The following is a 21,012-nucleotide window of genomic DNA, read 5'->3' as shown; positions in this document are numbered from 1 at the left end:
AACTTTCTTCCTCGTAATGTTCTAAAACTGCTTCCGATTCACTTTCCATATTATGTAACTATCTGCTCGTATTTCTGAATCATACCACGATCAGAGACAGAATAACACTGTTTATAAAATGAGTTTTCAATCCATACAGCAATACCAACAATGTACGAGACGCGTGTATAAAGTAACTTTCCCACTCGTCCCACAGCTAGCAAACCATATGTTGCGTGAAGCGACTGCATGTACGTGATAGAGTAATGTCCTGGCATGGCACATGCGCTAGCAGAACTTTCCAAGTGCTCTCAGTAGTTTCGTTTCATTGGTTCAGTATGGACACTCCTATTCCAGCTACCGCCGTGTGTGAAGTGCGATCAGTGATAAAGTTTTTGAATGCACAGGGCATCGCGCCGATTGAAATTTATCGTCAGCTGTGCCAGGTCTATGGGCCTAACATCATGAGCAAGCAGATGGTGCGTTGCTCCACAAGGTCGTCAGTGATGATGGTTGGCCTCCCACTGCGCTCCTCGTCATGCACATTTTGGCGTCCTGCTGAAAATTGTCTACAACAGTGATGCACCATCTGCTTGCTCATGACCTGGCACAGCTGACGATAAATTTCAATTGGTGCTGTGCCCTGTGCATTCAAAAACTTTATCACTGATCACACTGGGAGCTGGAATAGAAGCGTCCATCTTCAACCAATGAAACGAAGCTACTGAGAGCACTTAGGAAGTTCCGTTAGCGCATGCCGCCATGCCAGGACATTACTGTATCATGTACACACAGTCGCTTCGCACAACATATGGTTTGCTAGATGTGGGACAGGTGGGAAAGTTACTTTATGGACGCGCCTCGTAATATAATGTTGGTTTGCAAATAAGTCCATTGTTGTAACATAGTCCCGTGCCATGGTATTGTGGTCTAAGGCATCCTGTCTAGGACTCGCGTACAGAATGCGCGCTAGTTCGAGTTTTCATGGGGGAAGAAATTTTCTCATGAAATTTCGGCCAGTGTAGGGACCGGTGCCCACCCAGCATCGTGATGCACTTGGGGAGCTACGATAGGTAGTGAAAATCCGGTTTCACAAACCAGCTATAACGGCTAAGGGGATCATCGTGCTAACCACAAGATACCTCCATTCTGGTTGGATGATTGTCCACCTCTGCTTCGGCATGTGGATGTGAGGCCAGCAGCCAGCTGGTCGGGCTTGGCTCTTCATTGGCTGTAGCACCATGGATTTACTTTTTTTTCGTTGTAACATATATTTATAAATTGTTACAAGTTGAACTAATTCGAATTTTGTTCCATATAATTAGGTTTTCGACCAAAAACTTTATTGTCTTTATTGAATCATTAACTTTATACTATTTCTGACACAAAATGAGAACACCAAGGTCTGAACATGTTCTCTACTGTAATAGTAATAGTTCTAAAAAAGTGTTGACATAAATTGACCCTCCCTTGGTCCGTCTAGGATTAAAATATTATAACCATCCTCAGTAGGTATTTGAACCCATACACATTCACTGTTAAATTCAAGGTCATGTCTCCGATAAACTCCAGATATCTGGTTGTTGACCGCTATTAATACACTGCTACCACGAGTTTTATTGGAATCATCTAGTTTTCTATCCCCACGAAAAAAATAATAATAGTTAGGAAATAAATTATTGTATTCTTCAAGCTCATGTAGCCATGTTTCACCAAGGCAGATCATTTTATAATTATGGCTTATTACATTTTCAAAAAAAATCCTCCATTTTTGTATTTAGCCCTCTGACATTTTGATAATAGATTTCGAGATGATTACTTGAATTGAACATTGTGTGTCACTTGTAAAACTAAGAGGCATCCTCCTTAGGTCTTTCAGGTTCACTAGATGTATTACCAAAATATTGTTCGGGCTTCAGTTCCCCATAGAATAGCGTTATTAGGCAACCAGCAGGCCACACTCCAGTGGTATTAATTAATTCAAAATCTTTTTCGTCTACAGAGATGTGGAAAGATGAATATGTTTTGTATTCAATTTTTAACTTTGTTTCCACCAGTGACCTTAAGTTGATCTGATTCTTAAGAGAATCCTCAATGTTTTTTACAATTGACATTAGGGCTGAATCTTGACACAAATAATGCTTTTGACTTTACTCTCTCTGATATAACTTCAAGTGAACTTGATTTGAGTACTCCGACTGCGTGTTTTCTGTTTTTATTTCTCTTCTTCGAAACAATTTGAAAACCATCATTATTGACACACTCAGTCGGAGCTGTGACCTCATTAATACTATTATTACTAACATGCTGATTCGCAGGAACGTTAGAAACAGACACTTGAACTGACTTTGTAACTTTTTACAGCAACACCTGACTCAGTCAAAGTTTTACTGTAAGATTTCCCAACTTATCTTTCTGCAGCCTGCTGACCTACATTAGGTTCAGTAACTATTGGTTCAGTATGTAAATGATCCCTTAATAAAATTTCGGCCATTTGAGATTTCAATGTCGCGTTTTCATTTTTAAGTTCAATCATCTCTTTTTTTTTAAGTCTTTGACATATTCGAGTACATCTGAAAGCATATCACAAATTGACTCACTATTAAGTCTCAACCTGAACTGATAATGAGTCCAGGGATGGATACTTAGGTAATTGAAGCTCTCTCTCAGGTGAAATTACCTTTTCCTGAGTAGCATGATACCTGCTCCTCACTGGTGTATCCTCCTTTTGGGACATCTTCGAAGCCTTTATGCAGCTACTGCACAAATAGGACGAGGTCCTGTCCTCCATAAAGAAATCGTACTCAGCATCACCAAAGTTTATACAATCCAGATGGAAACGAGAACGACAGGGCCCCACACACTTTAAAAACTTTTGCCTTCCATAGAAAACAGCACAGCAAGAAGGACATGTGTCCTTACTTGCAGGCATTGTAAATACGCGTTAGCACGTTGCACAACACAAACACAGATGTATTAAACTGAAACAATGCTAACAGCACAGCGAAGCAACAGCACATCTACTCTTCATGACAATTGGACGACGAATAATAATAATAATAATAATAATATTATTATTATTATTATTATTATTATTATTATTATTATTATTATTATTATTATTATTATTATGCAGTTATTTTCTCCAGCAGCTTATTCTTGAGCATATCAATAATAGCCTCAAGTTCTGGTTTTCGTATTTATCATATTCTGCCCTATGTAATGAAGAGACCTGCAGACTATTTTCTTAATTGCCAACACGTAAAGTGTAAATAAAAGTGAACTGTCTTCTAGAGACTTTAGGTGAAGCAGTTGTTCTTTTCCTTTCAATTCTTCTTACGTTGTTTGTAATGTAATACCATTTTCTAATGTGTTCTGAAAGATTCCAAAATCTATTGAAAACTTTTGCTCTGTCTTCGTGAGTGACGTTTTTGCAACCATATCTACATGTTATGGCGCAACCTGGTCCCATTTGTCTCGCTTGTATTATTCTTCCTGTAGATGAACTGTATTCAAATCTTTCATGCCTTTTCCTTTTTTTAATATTGACCTTCCAATTACTTTAATTTTTTTTCCACTTTCGACCAGGACTAGTTTTCTTTGCTGCATGTTTCTTTTTATTTTGCTTAGAAATTTCAGCATCTGCAGAGCCTTCAAACGATGTCTGTTCTGTGCTGGTGTCAACTTCACTCAAATCCTGAACAGGCATATTATAAGTAGAATTGTTAAATACAATGTGTTGTACAAGTCGTTTACTGTTATCATTAGGAGCATCTTGCTCTTGTACCATTTCCATTTGTTGGAGATCAACCTGCAATACTTACTTACAAATAGCTTTTAAGGAACCTGAAGGTTCATTGCCGCCCTCACATAAGCCCGCCATCGGTCCCTATCCTGTGCAAGATTAATCCAGTCTCTATCATCATATCCCACCTCCCTCAAATCCATTTTAATATTATCCTCCCATCTACGTCTCGGCCTCCCTAAAGGTCTTTTTCCCTCCAGTCTCCCAACTAACACTCTATATGCATTTCTGGATTCGCCCATACGTGCTACATGCCCTGCCCATCTCAAACGTCTGGATTTAATGTTCCTAATTATGTCAGGTGAAGAATACAATGCGTGCAGTTCTGCGTTGTGTAACTTTCTCCAATACAAAATAAAATATTGTATTCCATTATTATATATTTTTTTTTCTTAAGAAATTAGTAACATCGAAAAAACGAATCATTAATGTATTAGTAGAATTAATATTAAAATAGATAGACATACAGTGTAGTTAATGCTTGTTTATTAGTAGAATTCTATAACATACCGCAATATTGTCTGTTGGGAAGCTTTGGTTAGTGATTTCTGGAAAAATAATTGCCTCAATTGGACTTTCATATGAGGTAGTACGACGATCTTCTACATCAACAACATCGGATTGTATGTGATTAGTGTATGGTATATCATTTGTCTTTTTTAATTTTTTAGGTTCAACCTGTAATAGAAAGGATAAGATTTTACAACAGTATTTCTTCCTCCTAAGCTACATGGTTTCCAAATATGAAATATAATATAAAATCAAATTGTTTTTTCTGAATTATAAGTCAACATAATATGTTAAATTTTATGGCTGAAGTATGTATGTTATAGGGCTGGTTAAATTAAATTACCATAGTGTCGCTGTCTCTATCAGGTGAGCTGTGGTCAGTTTCTTTTGATAGAGTAAACGTTTGATCTCTCAATGAATCATCTGAATCAAAATCTTCGCCCTCACTTAGATCCAAGTCTCGCCAAATGTTCTGTAATTCTCTGGAAATTTCAGGCACTGGAGAGGATGTTAAAGACTCACTTTTTTTCATCTAAAAGTTTTTAAAATACATAATACATTTTTAAAAGTTTATTTAATTAAAATTTAAAGCTATTTCTCAGCTAACTGAGCTTCAACATAAAATGTCAAGACAGGTGCAAGCTTGGAATTAGGAACAACACAGGTACAGGTAGGTAGGTGTATAATAACCGTGCCGTAATATTACAACAAATCGGGGCCACATGGACCATATACTGAATTATAGAATATTTTCACATAAATTAATACCCCTGTATTGTTGGTGCAAGGGAAATTTCCCAAATTTTAGTTATGAATTGAGCTATTTATGAAATTTAATGGACACCTGATTTTTGTGAATGATTTTTTTGCGAATTTCTGCTGTTTCAAGGGCATTTCATACCTATAACAGTTTTAACTCTCTTGACTCAATTAGCAGAAATTCATGAAAAAAATCACTCGCGAAAATCGGGTGTTCCTAGTCATATATAAATACAATGCAATACAATACAATACAATATCATAATATGAGTCAGAATTATTTGCTACCTTGAATTGCTTACCCAATACTATGCTGACTTAAATTAAATCATATTTTACAATGCAACTTGAAAGCTAAGACATGATACAGTGTCTTGAGAATAGCCACGAATATGAGTATGAAGATTTAAAGTTTGTATGTTGGTAAGCCTGTAATAATGCTTGGCAGAAAAATAGCGGCACCCCACTTCAGAACACACAAGTACATAACCTCATTAACCTACACTGGCCACACGATAGTTATTATGGATATTCCATTCTTAAGCTAAAGTTGTCAAGAACACGTTATATAATAAGTGACAATACAATGCAGCAAAATGAAACTCACCAGAAAGATTTTATTCTTCATCTTTATACATCTCCTTTGCAAGAAGTAACATCTGCTTACTTCGCTCCATTGCAGTGTCTTCCCTACTTCTTTCTCTTTTAAACAAGACTGACAACTTAGAATAAAATAACACTACTACATGTTGTTATAGAATGCAGATACAATACTTTAAAATTGTATACTTACTTACTTACTTACTTACTTACTTACTTACTTACTTACTGGCTTTTAAGGAAATTGAAGGTTCATTGGTGCCCTCACATAAGCCCACCATAGGTCCCTATCCTGAGCAAGATAAATCCAGTCTCTATCATATCCCACCTTCCTCAAATCCATTTTAATATTATCTTCCCATCTACGTCTCGGCCTCCCCAAAGGTCTTTTTCCTTCTGGCCTCCCATCTAACACTATATGCATATATGGATTCGCCCATATGTTCTACATGCCCTGCCCATCTCAAACATCTGGATTTAATGTTCCTGATTATGTCAGGTGAATACAATGCGTGCAGTTCTGTGTTGTGTAACTTTCTCCATTCTCCTGTAACTTCATCCCTCTTAGCCCAAATATTTTCCCAAGCACCTTATTCTCAAACACCCTTAACCAATATTCCTCTCTCAAAGTGAGAGTCCAAGTTTCACAACCATAAAGAACAACCGGTAATATAACTGTTTTATAAATTCTAACTTTCAGATTTTTTGACAGCAGACTAGATGATAAAAGCTTCTCAACCGAATAATAAGAGGGCATTTCCCATATTTATTCTGTGTTTAATTTCCTCATGAGTATCATTTACATTTGTTACTGTTGCTCCCAGATATTTGAATTTTTCCACCTCTTCAAAGGATAAATTTCCAATTTTTATATTTCCATTCGTACAATATTCTCGTCACGAGACATAATCATATACTTTGTCTTTTCGGGATTTACTTCCAAACCTATCTCTTTACTTGCTTCAAGTAAAATTCCCGTGTTTTCCCTAATCATTTGTGGATTTTCTCCTAACATATTCACGTCATCTGCATAGACAAGCAGATGATGTAACCCATTCAATTCCAAACCCTCTCTATTATCCTGGACGTTCCTAATGGCATAGTCTAGAGCAAAGTTAAAAAGTAAAGGTGATAGTGCATCTCCTTGCCTTAGCCCGCAGTGAATTGGAAACAAATCTGACAGAAAGTGACCTATATGGACTCTGCAGTACGTTTCACTGAGACACATTTTAATTAATCGAATTAGTTTCTTGGGGATACCAAATTCAATAAGAATATCATATAAAACTCTTTCTTAACCGAGTCATATGCCTTTTTGAAATCTTTGAATAACTGATGCACTGTACCCTTATACTCCCATTTTTTCTCCAATATCTGTCGAATACAAAATATCTGATCAATAGTTGATCTATTATGCCTAAAACCATACTGATGATCCCCAATAATTTCATCTACATATGGAGTTAATCTTCTCAAAAGAATATTGGACAAAATTTTGTATGACGTCAACAAAAGTGATATTCTTCGAAAGTTACTACAGTTAGTCTTGTCCTGCTTCTTGAAGATAGGTACGAGTATGGACTCCTTCCATTGCTCTGGCACAATTTCCTTTTCCCAAATAGCAAGTACAAGCTTATAAATTTCGTTAGATAATGCCCTTCCACCCTGTTGTATTAATTCTGCTGGAATTTGATCGATACGTGGAGACTTATAATTTTTCAGATTTTCTATCGCAATTTCGACTTCAGAAAGTGTGGGTTCGGGTATAAATGGCTCAGCAGTTTGTATTTCAATTTCGTCCCGATCATTTCTACTTGGCCTATGTATATTTAGTAGTTGCCCAAAATAGTTTGCCATCTGTCCAGGATTGAATGAGAGTCTGCAAGCAAGTCACCATTCTCATCCTTGATCATGTTTACCCTTATCTATATCCATTCTTGAATTCCTTTATGCCCTTATATAAATCGCTAATGTTTTTATTTTTACTGTTTGTTTCTACCTCATTCAGTTTTTCCTTCAAGTAATCTCTCTCTTTATTCCTAACTGTATGATTTGCTTCCTGTCTTTTATTGAAATAATTATCTCTATTGGCCTCAACTGGATCCTGTAAGAATTTCAATTTTGCCTGTTTTCTTCTTTCTACTATCATGCAACAATCTTCATCAAACCACGGTTTCTTTTTCTTAGTTTCATAATAACCTATGCTTTGTTGAGCTGCAATTTTGATATTATTTCGGATATTTTCCCACACACTATTAACATCTAACTCTTCCTCAACTTCGTTGGAACTTGCTAATACGGCAAACCTATTTGAAATTTCGACCTTATAATGTTGTTTAGTTTCCCCATCCTTTAATTTCGGAATATTGAATCTTCTAATATTAACTTGTTGCTTTACTCGCTTGGCTACTGATAGTCCTTCTATTAGTTCTCTAATTACCAAATAATGGTCAGAATTACAATCTGCCCCCCCTGAAGGTTCGAATGTCTACTATACTAGTGTGTCTTCTTTTATCTATCAAGATGTGATCTATCTGGTTATGTGTCAATCTATCTGGAGAAGTCCAAGTATATTTATGTATATCCTTATGGGGGAATGTTGTACTTTTGACAATTAAATTTTCTGATTGGGCAAAGTTGACTAACCTAACTTCATTATCATTACTAGTTACGTGTAGGCTCTCTTTTCCAATAGTCAGTTTAAAAATATCCTCCCGTCCTACTTTAGCATTGAAATCTCCCAATAAAATTTTCATGTGAAATCTAGGTTACTGATCGACAGAATATACTGTTTGTCAACGATCATTACTCCAATTCATCATAAAAGCTATCCTTTATATGGTCGTCTTTGTCTTCAGTAGGGGCATGAGCATTTATAACTACGATATCTCACCATCTACCCTTAAGTACTAAATACGATAACCTATCTCTGATAAATTCGACCTTTTTTACTCCTGATTTTATTCTTTTATGAACAAAGAATCCTGTTCCTAATTGGTGATTATTGTTTCCTTCCCCATAATACAACAAGTAATCTCCTATTTGTGTTAAGCCGTTCCCATCTAACCTAACCTCCTGTATTCCCACAAAGTCTATTCTATATCTAGCTAATTCTTTTGCTACTAATGTTACCCCTCCTGTTCTATATAGACTTGTAACATTCCAAGTACCAAATCTCAAAATCTTATTCCTTTGCTGTGATCATGCCAGAGAATCAGTCCCATTGCGAGGCTTATTTGAAGGTTTTGTAACAAGCTGTTTTTTTACGGTGATGGGTTGTTAGCCCTTCACTCAACCCCCAAGCTGGAGGACTACCCCTCATCGGCTGTCCACGACTGCTTATTCAATATCTTTAAAATTGTATACACTGCTTTAATTGTTCATTCATTTCCTACAATGAAGACTATGGTATGTAACTTACAATAATTTTAACGGAACATTATTGCGAAAATACACACTTGACAAACTCATGACATACAATGTTATTCTACGTATAAAAGTATAATTGTTGGTTACAATATTTCAATATTGCGCGATTACTGCCCAACAATTTAACCAATTTTAATAATATTTTTACTACAGATGGTCTGTTATAAGAACTTCAGATCTACGCTTAAAACTCAAATTCTTCAATATGTCAGTTACAATATTCTTCCTAGGGACCGTCGAATTTGAAATTATCTGATTTGATTCCTTTTTCAAGTAATTTGTCTCTAGGTGGCAGCAGCATCGACAGAATATACTGTTTGTCAACGATCATTACTCTCTTTGCTCCCTCTTATTATGGTTGTTGCTCACAGGTAGCTAGTAAATCGAGAGATCGAGGTGCGAATATAAATCTAAATGTGGCCAGTTGCAGGAAAAGGAACCTAAAATCGGATTTCTTTTGTTTTGTGGTTTCAAAAGGAGAATGAAATATTGAGCATTAAAAAAAATCATGGTTCTAGGTGCTATAGTTTTTAATATATTACATATTACAACTACATTTCGATGCTGGTTCATTTATGCATAATTTTCTGTCCAAGGGCAGGTCCTTTACTGCAAACCTAGCATTCTCCAATCTTCCTTATTTTCTGCCTTCTTAGTGTGCATATGATCCGTATATCTTAATATTGTCCATGTGATATCTTCTTCTGCCCCGAAATCTTTCTCCCTTCTTCACTTCATTCTATCCAGTGCATCACCATTCAGTAGGCCAGTACCCAGACAATTTCTTTCTCTCTTCCTGGTAGTTTCAGCATTACTCCATATTTGCTGTTTTTCTTGAGGAAGGCAAATGCAGTAGCTTTCCATTGCCTTCAGCACACCACTCTCTCTTTCGCATCTTTAAAAGATCCCAAGGGACCCCAGCATGATTATTAATTTAATGAATTAAGCTTTTTGGACCACCAACATTCACCGCAAGAATTAAATGTAATTTCTGTCAGGGTTTCTGACCCCATCAGAGATCAGGAAATGCAAATTATCCTTTGCCCTTCACCACTGGTTAATATTATTTGATTTGTGACTAGCATTGCCTCACAACCCCAAAAATTTGTGTGCACTTTGGAAATTGCTGATCTAGAGAGATGATTCTGGGTTTCATTGTGTTTTTTACAGGTCTCTATTAATATTTCTGTTTCTATCTAATTATTTATGCTATTTTGCTGCTTGTCTTTTAAATTCACGTTCAAAAAGTGATTTTTTTCTCACGATCTTAATCGTAACTTTCTCTGCAGCGGTGTATAGGTATGCGTTCATTACAAGAAAAATTATTTAATTGATTTTGGAGGTTGTCTAAGAAATCATAGATGTTGCATTATTGGTTTAATGTGACAATAGTCTGATGTGACAGTTCAAAAAGGTGCACTGTAGCATTGATGCAAGTCAGAAAGCTTGATGAATATAATGATGTAGAAGTTTGGAGTTTGAAGTAAATAAAATTGTTGCAAATTTATTGTTGACATTGAATCATTAACACCTTTGACTTCCATAATTTTGTGATGAAAACCACCTGTCTTGTAAGTATTTATTCATTCATTATCCATGTCTTCTGTTTGTCATTTTACAGGGTGGAGCTCAGTTGTCGAGCTTTAACGTGCAGTAGTCGTCAGGCAGTGTATGGTCACTTAGCATCATATCTTCCTTGTACCAAGGATACACTTATCAAAAGAGCCAAGAAATTGTTAATTAAAGCTGAGGAGGATAAAATTTTGGAAGCCATGAGAAAGTAAGTTTATCTTTCTTAAGGCAGGCGTATCCACTTGTGACCTATCAGGCCTTTGTTGATGGTGTGCCACCATCAATAAATTGATATTACTATTTCAATGTAGTAATAATTAAAGTAATAAATGCAAATTGTAATTAAAACTAATAATTTTAAAACAACCCGTAAATTAAACCAGTGAAGAAAAAAAAAAGTACAGGTTTTTTTTTTTATTTATTTATTTTTTTATTGTAATCTACATGCGGTTTCTGTATGTTTTGATTTACATGGTAGATGGCAATGTTAAAATTGTGGCTGTCCTGCGAGTCCCACTATTTGTGCTATCTAGTGAAAAATAGACAAATTAGCTACTGTAAGTCCCGAACATTCCACAGAATGCATGGATGTTGGTACCTCGGTTAGCTGAGAAGTTTTGATTGCACAATTAAATTAAAATGTGTCTGTTCACATATCATCATGCTGTACCTGGGCACCAACACTAGGCCACACAAAAATGGTTTTATTTACTTTTTCATTGTGACAGTCTGGTCTTGGCTAACAGTTATACAGGAGTTCATGACAGGAAAAGGCATACAAGTATCAGGTCATGATGACCCAAAGTGGATAGCTGATAGTTCCTTCTTAATTAGCGTTTCTTCTCATTTGAATGATTTATATTTAGAATGTCAGTGAGAATATGAACTGCTGCAAATCTTATTTTATTACATCAAAGCTTTCTAGATGAAACTAGACTCTTTAAATGCCAACTTCAAGACCAGAATTTGGCTACTCATAAAGACAGTGGTTAAATTGCAGTCTGCAATATCTGACTTCCAGACTGGGTTCCAAGAAAGATTTCAAGGTACAGTGAAGTACTTGCCATTAGACGAAATTTTACTTTAAATATGTAGGAAAGGAAAAGTTTATCTATTTAAGAATATATGTGGCAAAGCTGTATCTTTGACTCAGCACTAGTGTATTGGTCTTCCATCCAGATAGCCAGGACGTGATGGTATTTTCTGTGTACAAAGTAGACATTGCAGAGGTTTTTTATTAGGGATACGTCCATTTTCCTCTTGTTTCACCAACACACTCCATTTCCCCTCATTTCATCTATCATTTGCAATAGTTAAAGAATAAGCTTGGGTGCAGTCTTGGAGGTATGAGGTAGTATGGGTTTCTGATGCTGATATAGAAAGAGCTTGGAGATCTGGGCCCTGGGACATATCATGTACTCTTCCAAGGATGGGACGTGGCTCTTTCAGGATTTAGCATGTTGGCTCACAAGGAGAGGTTGTCGGATTGATTTCACAGTTTTGTAAGGGATTTTTTTTTTTTTTTTTTTTTTTTAATACACCAAAAATAAAAAGACCCATGTCTCAGCGTTCTCTCCCATAGGCCTTAGTTTTCCTGAAAAAAAAAAAAAATATATATATATGTATATATACACACACACATATATATTAAAGCACATTATTGAATATTCGTATGTATTGAAAATAACATTTAACATCATTCAGAGACTTGGATTCTTTTGTAGTTGATAGAGAATAAAAATCAAGGGACACATGTCTCGGCATTTTCTTCAATATGATCCAGATAAGCCGAGAGTAATTTTTAGAAACTCCGTAACAGGATTATACATAGCTCGTTCTTGCGCATATAGACTCTTATTATCGGCTAAAACCCTTCGTAACTATTGTTACACTGCAGACCAATTCGTGAATGTCATGCCGTATCTATTCAGAGGCATAGGTACCACAATACCATGATGAGTCCGAAGTAGACTTAATGCTTTACATTGTTTTTTCCAGGATACTAATCAAAGCATTTTAAGAAACAGTTTATGTAATACAGAAGCATGCTATACTACTCTTAGTTATATCAGTATTTTGAATACCGGTAATCAATCTTTATGGCTTAACAAAATGTACAAAAAACAAGTTACATATCACTGTTTTTTTTATATTTACCTTTAATTACATTTGCAAACGTTTTCACCCTCCAAATTGGCATCATCAGGCATGAAATAATATTCAAATATCTAAAATCAAATGTATAGAGAGATGTAAAAAATGTGTATTGTGTTAGTATGAGAATGTTCTGAATGCGAGAGACTGTCATATTGTGGTTATACACATGAATATAAAAAGCAATAAATGTTATACAACATGACATGAGTCAAAATATCATGAATTACCTAAAAAAGTTACAAATGACATACTATGTACACATTACAAGGAAATATAAAACACTTGTGAATGAAATATGTGCTTGTACAATTTTCTATACAACAGCCTTGTGCTTTACGAAGTGAATAAAAACAATACTGTATAACTTTTAATAAAAACTGTCTTTGAAGGCTGTTAACTGTCCAATTTAGACATATTGTGAACATGTAGGCAATGCTTGTTGCAAGAGTGTGTATGATAAAAACCTTGTGTGTATATGAACATAATATAATATATTATAACATATAACATATTATGTTCCATCTACAAATAAATGTCAATTGTTTAAAACATTATACATTACGACGAAGACAGTATGATAGTTGTGTGCTATATATACGCACAACCCAGCTGTATCACTAAATATTGAGTCCAATTATTCGACACTGGTGAAATGTTGTATTTGATCTGGAATTGAAGTAAGTGGATATTACGAAATCACGTAACTACCATCAAATGCTCAAGTATAATGTAACAAATATGCAATATTGTAATATGTAAAGTATTAAATTTTGATTACTTAATTTATTTTTGTGGGAATTGTATACTGTCTGTACTTAATATTGCTGATCAAGGCTATGATGTGGAGGTCAGCTCGTGTGTACGTGTACAACTAACTCGGTGTTACATACTACATATTACTCCCGCATCTGCATATTGATATTAATTATATAAGGTGGGGACTGTGTTTTGCTAGGTCAAAAACACACAAAAGCCAATAAAAATAATGCAATTGTATTTATGGAAAAAGATCAGTACATCGATAAAACCATTGATTATCTTAATAAGAATGAAATAATAGAAATAAAAACTGACCCCACAGAAACATATCAAAAAGAAATTATAAGAGCATTAAAAACAGCCATACAAGTTACATCTTTCAGTAAAAATATAGAGATACATTAATCAAAACCCAAAAATTCCAATACTTAACATTGCTGAAAACGCACAAAAATCCGATAACCATGAGATCTATAGTTAGTATAATTAATGCACCAAATTATCAATTGAGGGGCTTAGAACAAAATGAAGGTAAGTGTCATTATTAAAAAAAATTAGGTAAGTGCATGTCGTGATAGCTCAAAAGGATGTTTCTTTGGGATAAAATCAGGTAAGAGATCACACTGTACAGTGCTGCTATATGGGCATCATTTCACCAAACTAGTGTATAATATTTCATTGCATGTAGAACTTTAACTGTAACTTCCTCAAAACTAGATTTCTGTCACTTACCTGCTTTTTGTTCTAAGCCCCTCAATTGTGTAAATTTTTGCTGAAATTTCTGAAACAAAAATTACAACTTACAAACGAATACACTATAATTAATACAAAGCAGTTAGTTAACAATTTGAAGGATGTACAAGTTAACAATAACACACACATGATGTCTTTAGATATTGAAAATTGATATACTAACATACCCATTCAAGAAACATTAGCAGTCATTCAGAATAAGTTAGAGAAAATTAACATACAAAAAACAAAAATTGAACAAATAATGACACTACTTAAAACAGTAACAAAATAGAATTATTTCCTTTTTAACAAGAAAATGTACAGCTGTCAAAAAAAAAAGTGGCAGCACTCGTGAACAGCGAATATTTTCAAAGTCCACTTCGGGTCGCGGCGATGTTACACGATGCATGTGCTTGTACAAGCAGTTCCCGAACTATGAAAGTGTTCCATGTCTGCGCCTCGTAGGCCAGCGGTAGAGTGCTTGTTTAATGATTCAAAGGTTGTGGGTTCGGGCCTTCTTCAAGTTTTCATTTTATTTTTTAATCGTTCTTTAGCGATGTAAATGCTATTCAAATTATCATTTATATTCAGTTATCGTTCTTTATGGATATCACGTTATTTATATTTTGTTATCGTTCTTTAGAGATATGAATAAAATTCAAGTCATCATTTGTATTTTGTTATCGTTTTATAACGATATGAATAACACTTATTATTATTGTATCTCCAATGGTGGTTAGCCCTATTTTACATATGTATGTTAGGGCTGTAGTTTCATACACAAAAAAGATGAGCATAAAGAGAAATAGAAAAGAAAATTAAATTAGCTTACGCGATGTAAAGAAAACATAAACAAACCGTAAATTAGGCACTGCGATTGCAAAATAAATATCAGGTATCAATTTGAAACATACAAAAACATTAACAACACACATACGTAACACTTCTATAACACAAATACGCAGCCTTCCGTACCATACATCATAAATTAATACACAATAGTCACACAAACACAATCAAACTATAATTACGACATTGCGACGACATCAAGCATCACATAACTGACTCGCATACATAACAAATCAAGCATCCGTTACAACACATACACTTCAACATGATAACCACACTTTTAAAAGTTACAAATTTGGCTCCAAGAACAATAAATAGGACACTGTTACTAATTACTATTCTTCTACAATTTCTTAAATATATCTGTAATAAATCTGTGAAATTCCGATATGAATAATATTCACGTTTTTTATATTGTTATCGTTCTTTAGCGATATAGATAATATTCAAGTTATCATTTATATTCTGTTTTCCTTCATTAGCATTATAAAATAATATTCAAGTTATTTATATTGTTATTGTTCTTTCGCAATATAAATAATCTGTATTTGATGTAAGTAATTATTATAACACAAATAACCATCTTTCTTTGTAAAATAGGTTATTTTATTTAGATAATTAAATAAGTAGTATATAATATCTTATATTAATTAAACAAACCGATATTTATCATTTATATTCTGTTATCGTTCTTTAGTGATACTGTATAAATAATATTCAAGTTATTTATATTGCAATCGTTCTTTAGCGATATAAATAACATAAATTTAATATTAGGTTTGGAAAAATCCAGTTGCATAATACTGGTGTTAGTTTTTCTTCTTGTATTGTTACATTATACTATCTTGAACCACAATAAAATGAAAAGGAGTAACGAGGAATTGAACCTGAGACGTTGACATCTAAATTTCGACGTTCGTCTGCTGAGCTACGAGGGCAAAAGTGTGGAAACATTTTCGGAAAAATTGGCCCAATCACACTCTAAGATTTTCTGATGATTCGTAGAAGCTAGTCCAGGATGCGGGGGGCAAAGGCTAATTGAGATTTCCCGGTCTCTGATCGGGTCAAACATCCTGATAGAATTAATATTTAACCCTTGCCGTGACTTTCGGTGAAGTCCGGAGGGCCCAATTAGTCAAATCCACTCGCCTCATCTCCATGTTTGGGTCCCCTGGAATTTAATAAGATGCGAAAGAGATAGTGGTGTGCGGAAAGCAACGGGATGTTACCGCATTTAGGCCTATCCTTCGCAAGAAAAGCTGCAAACATGAACAAAGGAAGCTTTTAATAGAAGAAGAAGGATCTTCTGCGGACCTCTGGAAAAAGAACTAAGGAAGAGACTAGTGAAGTGCTTTGTGTGGAGTGTGGCATTGTATGGGGAAGGAACATGGACATTACAACGAAATGAAGAGAAACGAATTGAAGCATTTGAAATGTGGCTGTGGTGAAGAACGGTGCGTGTGAAGTGGACAGACAGAATAAGAAATAAAATTGTGTTTGAAAAAGTGAGTGAAGAAAGAATGATGCTGAAACTGATTAGAAAGATAAAAAGTAACTGGTTGGGTCTCTGGTTGAAAAGAATAATAGACGACATTAGGATATGTGGATCATATGCGGAGACTAAGAGGAAGGCAGAAAATAGGAAAGATTGGAGATTGCTGGGTTTGCAATGAAAGACCTGCCCATGGACAGAACACTTATGTATGTGGGTATGTTCAGAATGCCTGGAATATCGTGTCTAAGAACAGTCGCTATTTGCAAAGACTAGTTGATTCCATGCCCACTCGACTGCAAGATGATCGAGATAAGAGGAAGATAGACTAAATATTGAATTGTGGCATTTTGTTTTGTTTTTTGAACGCTTAATTGTTTGAATGTTTTAAGGCCGACGCCAGTAAATTTGTTTTGTTTATGCCACGAAAGATATTTTTATTGAGAATAAAATCTTTTTTCTTTCCATTTGCAGCCACAATATCATAATGATAAAGTCATGGCATAATATATTAATGAACCTGATGTTATTTACTAAAATAATCGTAAAAGAGAAAGAGCCATTATGTATAGTTTGTCTCTCTCAAAAACATAACAAAAAAGAACATAAAAAGCACAAGGTTGTATTCGAACGCAGGACCTCATGAATAAGAGGCCTGAACGCTACCATTACGCTATCGAATCACAGAGAGAATACTTCAATTATAACTGTAGATATCAGGCAACGTGGTCCAACAACATGTAACATCGCCTGTCTCCGAATTGTAGCGAAGATACCCGAAGGGAACTTTGTTCCAGGAGAGCGGCCACTTTTTCTTTTGACAGCTGTACAAACAAATAAAGGACTAGCCATGGGAAATCCATTATCCGGATTATTTGCAGATATATTTTTACAATACCTAGAAGATGAAAATATCTATATATATATTTTGAACTGGTAATGGAAATTATGGGAAAACGGCTGAACGGATTTTAATAAATGACCCCTCATTTTGAAGCTTGGAACCCAAAGTTTTTCAGAAAAATAGTAGTTTTTAGTGAAATGTCAGTTTTCCTACATCATTTTCCTATTTTCCAAAATCCATCTTTCGTCAGTTTTGAGAACTAATTAATTGCATTTCAGAATAAAACAAAACACACACTACAATAAACAAATACTATTACACGAAGGCCATGACCTGTAGGATTGCTGACATATTTAGAGTTCAGATGGCTCAGAGTCTTTCACATCAGAATGCCAATATGTCGATCTTCATTTGTGTAATTTTTTTATAATGTATAAAAATAATTTACAGGTCTGATTCTCTGGTCTATAGTATTCCGAGTACAGCTGTGTATTGGATATTAAGAACTACAAAACTTAAGAATGTTTGATAACGTTACCATTAAAATGAAATATTATTATAGTTAATGAAAGTTTTTGGGGTTTTATATAGGTAGACGCAGTGAAAGAATATTTTATATTAGATATTCATTTCTATAATTTACTGAGTAACGGTTATATATATGTTACTGAAAACTATAAAACTTAGTAAAGTAACAATATTATTATTAAAAATGAAGTACTTTTATAGTTATTAATCAAGTGGTGTGGGTCTTTTTCATATATTTAATGGCGGTGCAATATAGATATTTATATGTCTGTTTCTGTAATTTTCCTTGGTAGTAATTGAGTCATGCTTCCTATTCTAGCTGCGTCTTTAAACTACATCAAAATTAATTTCATATTTCTTTGGTTTAATCGATTAGATTTGTGATCGCTGCCAAGCATATTTTGTTGTAGAGAAAATAGCAGGCCATTTCACTTCTTGCTACAGTGATGAGTGAGTTTATTTCCTGCAAGCAGCAACGAATGAAACACTGAATCTGCTAACGATTTACAATGAACAATTTTATTTAGGGCGCATATAAGATTCTACAACTCTGACATATCATTCGCCTCATTTCCCGCATCTCAGCAATAGAGTCCTCATACCAGCCTATATTACTGAAAATATACGGGATAACATTCATTGTTACACAAATTAATCCAGGAATATTTGGTAGATCAGTATTGTCTGAAGGAAGCGCAAAAATTACAATTCCTAAGAAAAGACCAAAAAGTATTACTTACTGATAAAATAAAAGGCCTACAAGATTTTGTAGTCGTTTGATCACCTCAGCAAGATCTCTTAGTTGGAAAAAGTGATTCTGCCCTCTACATGAAACATGCAGCTAAGTCTTTTGTTCAAAGCATGACAAACCTGACATTTTCTTATCCTACAATCCGCAATGACTTGAAATAGCTACTGCATTAGCCTACTCCCACATGAAAAACTCGCTGGTCGTCCTGACATTGTTACTTGCGATTTCGCATTGAAACTTAAGAATTGAAGACAGATAGGTTCAAGGAAAAGTATTTGGTATAAAAAAAAACAATATAATATTTTATTACTCAGTCAATGACAAATCAATGTAAAATAATGACTTATTTTATAGTCATTAAGTTTATATACATGAATTACTTAATGACTATAAAATAAGTCATTATTTTACATTGATTTGTCATTGACTGAGTAATAAAATATTATATTGTATTCATTTATAGAATTTGACAATCTGAATATTCCATCATGCTTTCTAAGTTAATAAAAAAAAAACATTCAGAGGGAGTATGTTTCACTATTATGGAAACAAATAACTTTCAAAATGTCTGGTATTCTTCATTGAAAATAAATCTGAACAATTTTTATTTGAAATTCTTATGGACTTAGTTTGCAGTATTTGTTGCACAATACAGAACCATAATATAAGATAAAATTATACAGAAGATATGTGGACGACACTTTGATTATATACGACAATGCAAAACCAGATGATCAAATATTAAAATCCTTTAACAACCTACATAATAGTTTAAAATTCACCCAATAAAATGAAAAGAACAAATAGTTAAATTTCTTAGACATTACATTAACAAAACAAAAAACGAAATTTGCATTTGATATTTACAGAAAACCAGGTCCCACAAACCATTGCATGCCAACGCATTCAATACATCCTATAACACATAAGCATAGCATGTTTAATTTTTTGATAGACAGATTAACACACATACCATTAAATAAGAAGAATTACAAGAAAGAATACAACAAAATATTACAAATTGCTAAAGAATGTGGGTATAATAGCAATATGATAAAGAAGTTAATTCATAAAAATGAGAGATTAATCAAACAGAAAAAGTTCACAACCCTCATCAGCAAAAAAGAGAAAAAAAAACAACAAAAAACATATTCAACATTAACATATAATAAATTCATTTGTAATAAATTAAGCAACTTTTTCAATAAAGAAAACATCACAATCGCACACAAACCCAATAACAAGCTTAACAATAATTTGAATAATGGACTTCAAAAACACAACAACAATGGCATTCAAGTTTAGAATGTTTAACATGTAAAAGTAAATATGTGGGGCAGATATGGAGAAACTTTAAAGTCAAATATCTTGAACACATATGAAGGGTACACGGGAAAAACGAACAATGTCACATTTCCATTAAGGTTGAGATATAGATCTTTTTCGGTATATTACTGCTAAATTTATTGGTGTTTCTACTTGAAATGAAGGAAATGATGAATGTATCAGTGGTTTTAATTCTCCTTTACCACTTTCGGTAAAAATAACACTAAAGTTTGTAGTAATAGGACAGTGATTAGATAATGACATCACCCTTAAGAGCATTGTGACAGTGTTCGTTTTTCCCGTGTACCCTTCTTATCTGACTTCAAAAATAACCACAGAAAATCAAAATACCCTACCCATTTAATAGATACAGGACACAAATTAGAACATAGTAAAGACACCTTCAAAATCATAAAATCATGTTACAACAATAAATTAATAAATAGTGCTGAAGAATTTTACATAACTAAACAATGTTTAGAAGATGGGACAATAATAAATGAGAATCTGATTCATAATAATAACCATTTATACACTCTCTGACCTAGCAGAACATAGTCCCTACCTTCATACAAGTAATATCAATACACAGATGCGGGAGTAATATGTAGTACGTAACACTGAGTTAGTTTACACGAACACACGAGCTGACCTCTACATCATAGCCTTGATCGGCAATATTAAGTACAGACAGTATACAATTCCCACAAAAACAAATTAAATAATCAAAATTTAGTACTTTACATATTACAATATTGCATATTTGTTACATTATACTTGAACATATGATGGTAGTCACATAATTTCGTAATATCCACTTACTTCAACTCCACATAAAACACAACAGACATGTTACTTTTATTAGGGGATTTCAATGCAAGAATTGGCAATAATGAAGTTAGAGGGCACATTGGAAA

The 21,012-nt window shown here is 34.1% G+C and overlaps 1 protein-coding gene across 12 annotated transcripts in view; it reads left to right on the top strand.

Moving 5' to 3' along the window:
• LOC138703319 (ubinuclein-1-like) overlaps positions 1-21,012 on the top strand; it is a 720,147-nt gene that overhangs the window by 538,682 nt on the left and 160,453 nt on the right. For 10 of the 12 annotated variants that reach the window (XR_011333095.1, XR_011333096.1, XR_011333097.1 and 7 more), the window contains one exon: positions 10,704-10,862. The exons of the other annotated variants lie outside the window; for them this stretch is intronic. Coding sequence is in view for 7 of the 10 variants with exons in the window: in XM_069831096.1 (XP_069687197.1) it covers positions 10,704-10,862 (159 nt within the window). In the remaining 3 variants the exon portion in view is untranslated. The remainder of the gene's footprint in view (positions 1-10,703; positions 10,863-21,012) is intronic. 12 annotated transcript variants of the gene reach the window in all.

Source organism: Periplaneta americana, chromosome 7 (assembly GCF_040183065.1).
Source record: "Periplaneta americana isolate PAMFEO1 chromosome 7, P.americana_PAMFEO1_priV1, whole genome shotgun sequence".
Classification (NCBI taxonomy): Eukaryota; Metazoa; Arthropoda; class Insecta; order Blattodea; family Blattidae; genus Periplaneta; species Periplaneta americana.
The sequence above is the reverse complement of the archived record's forward strand: the minus strand, read 5'-3'. Positions and strand labels throughout refer to the sequence as shown.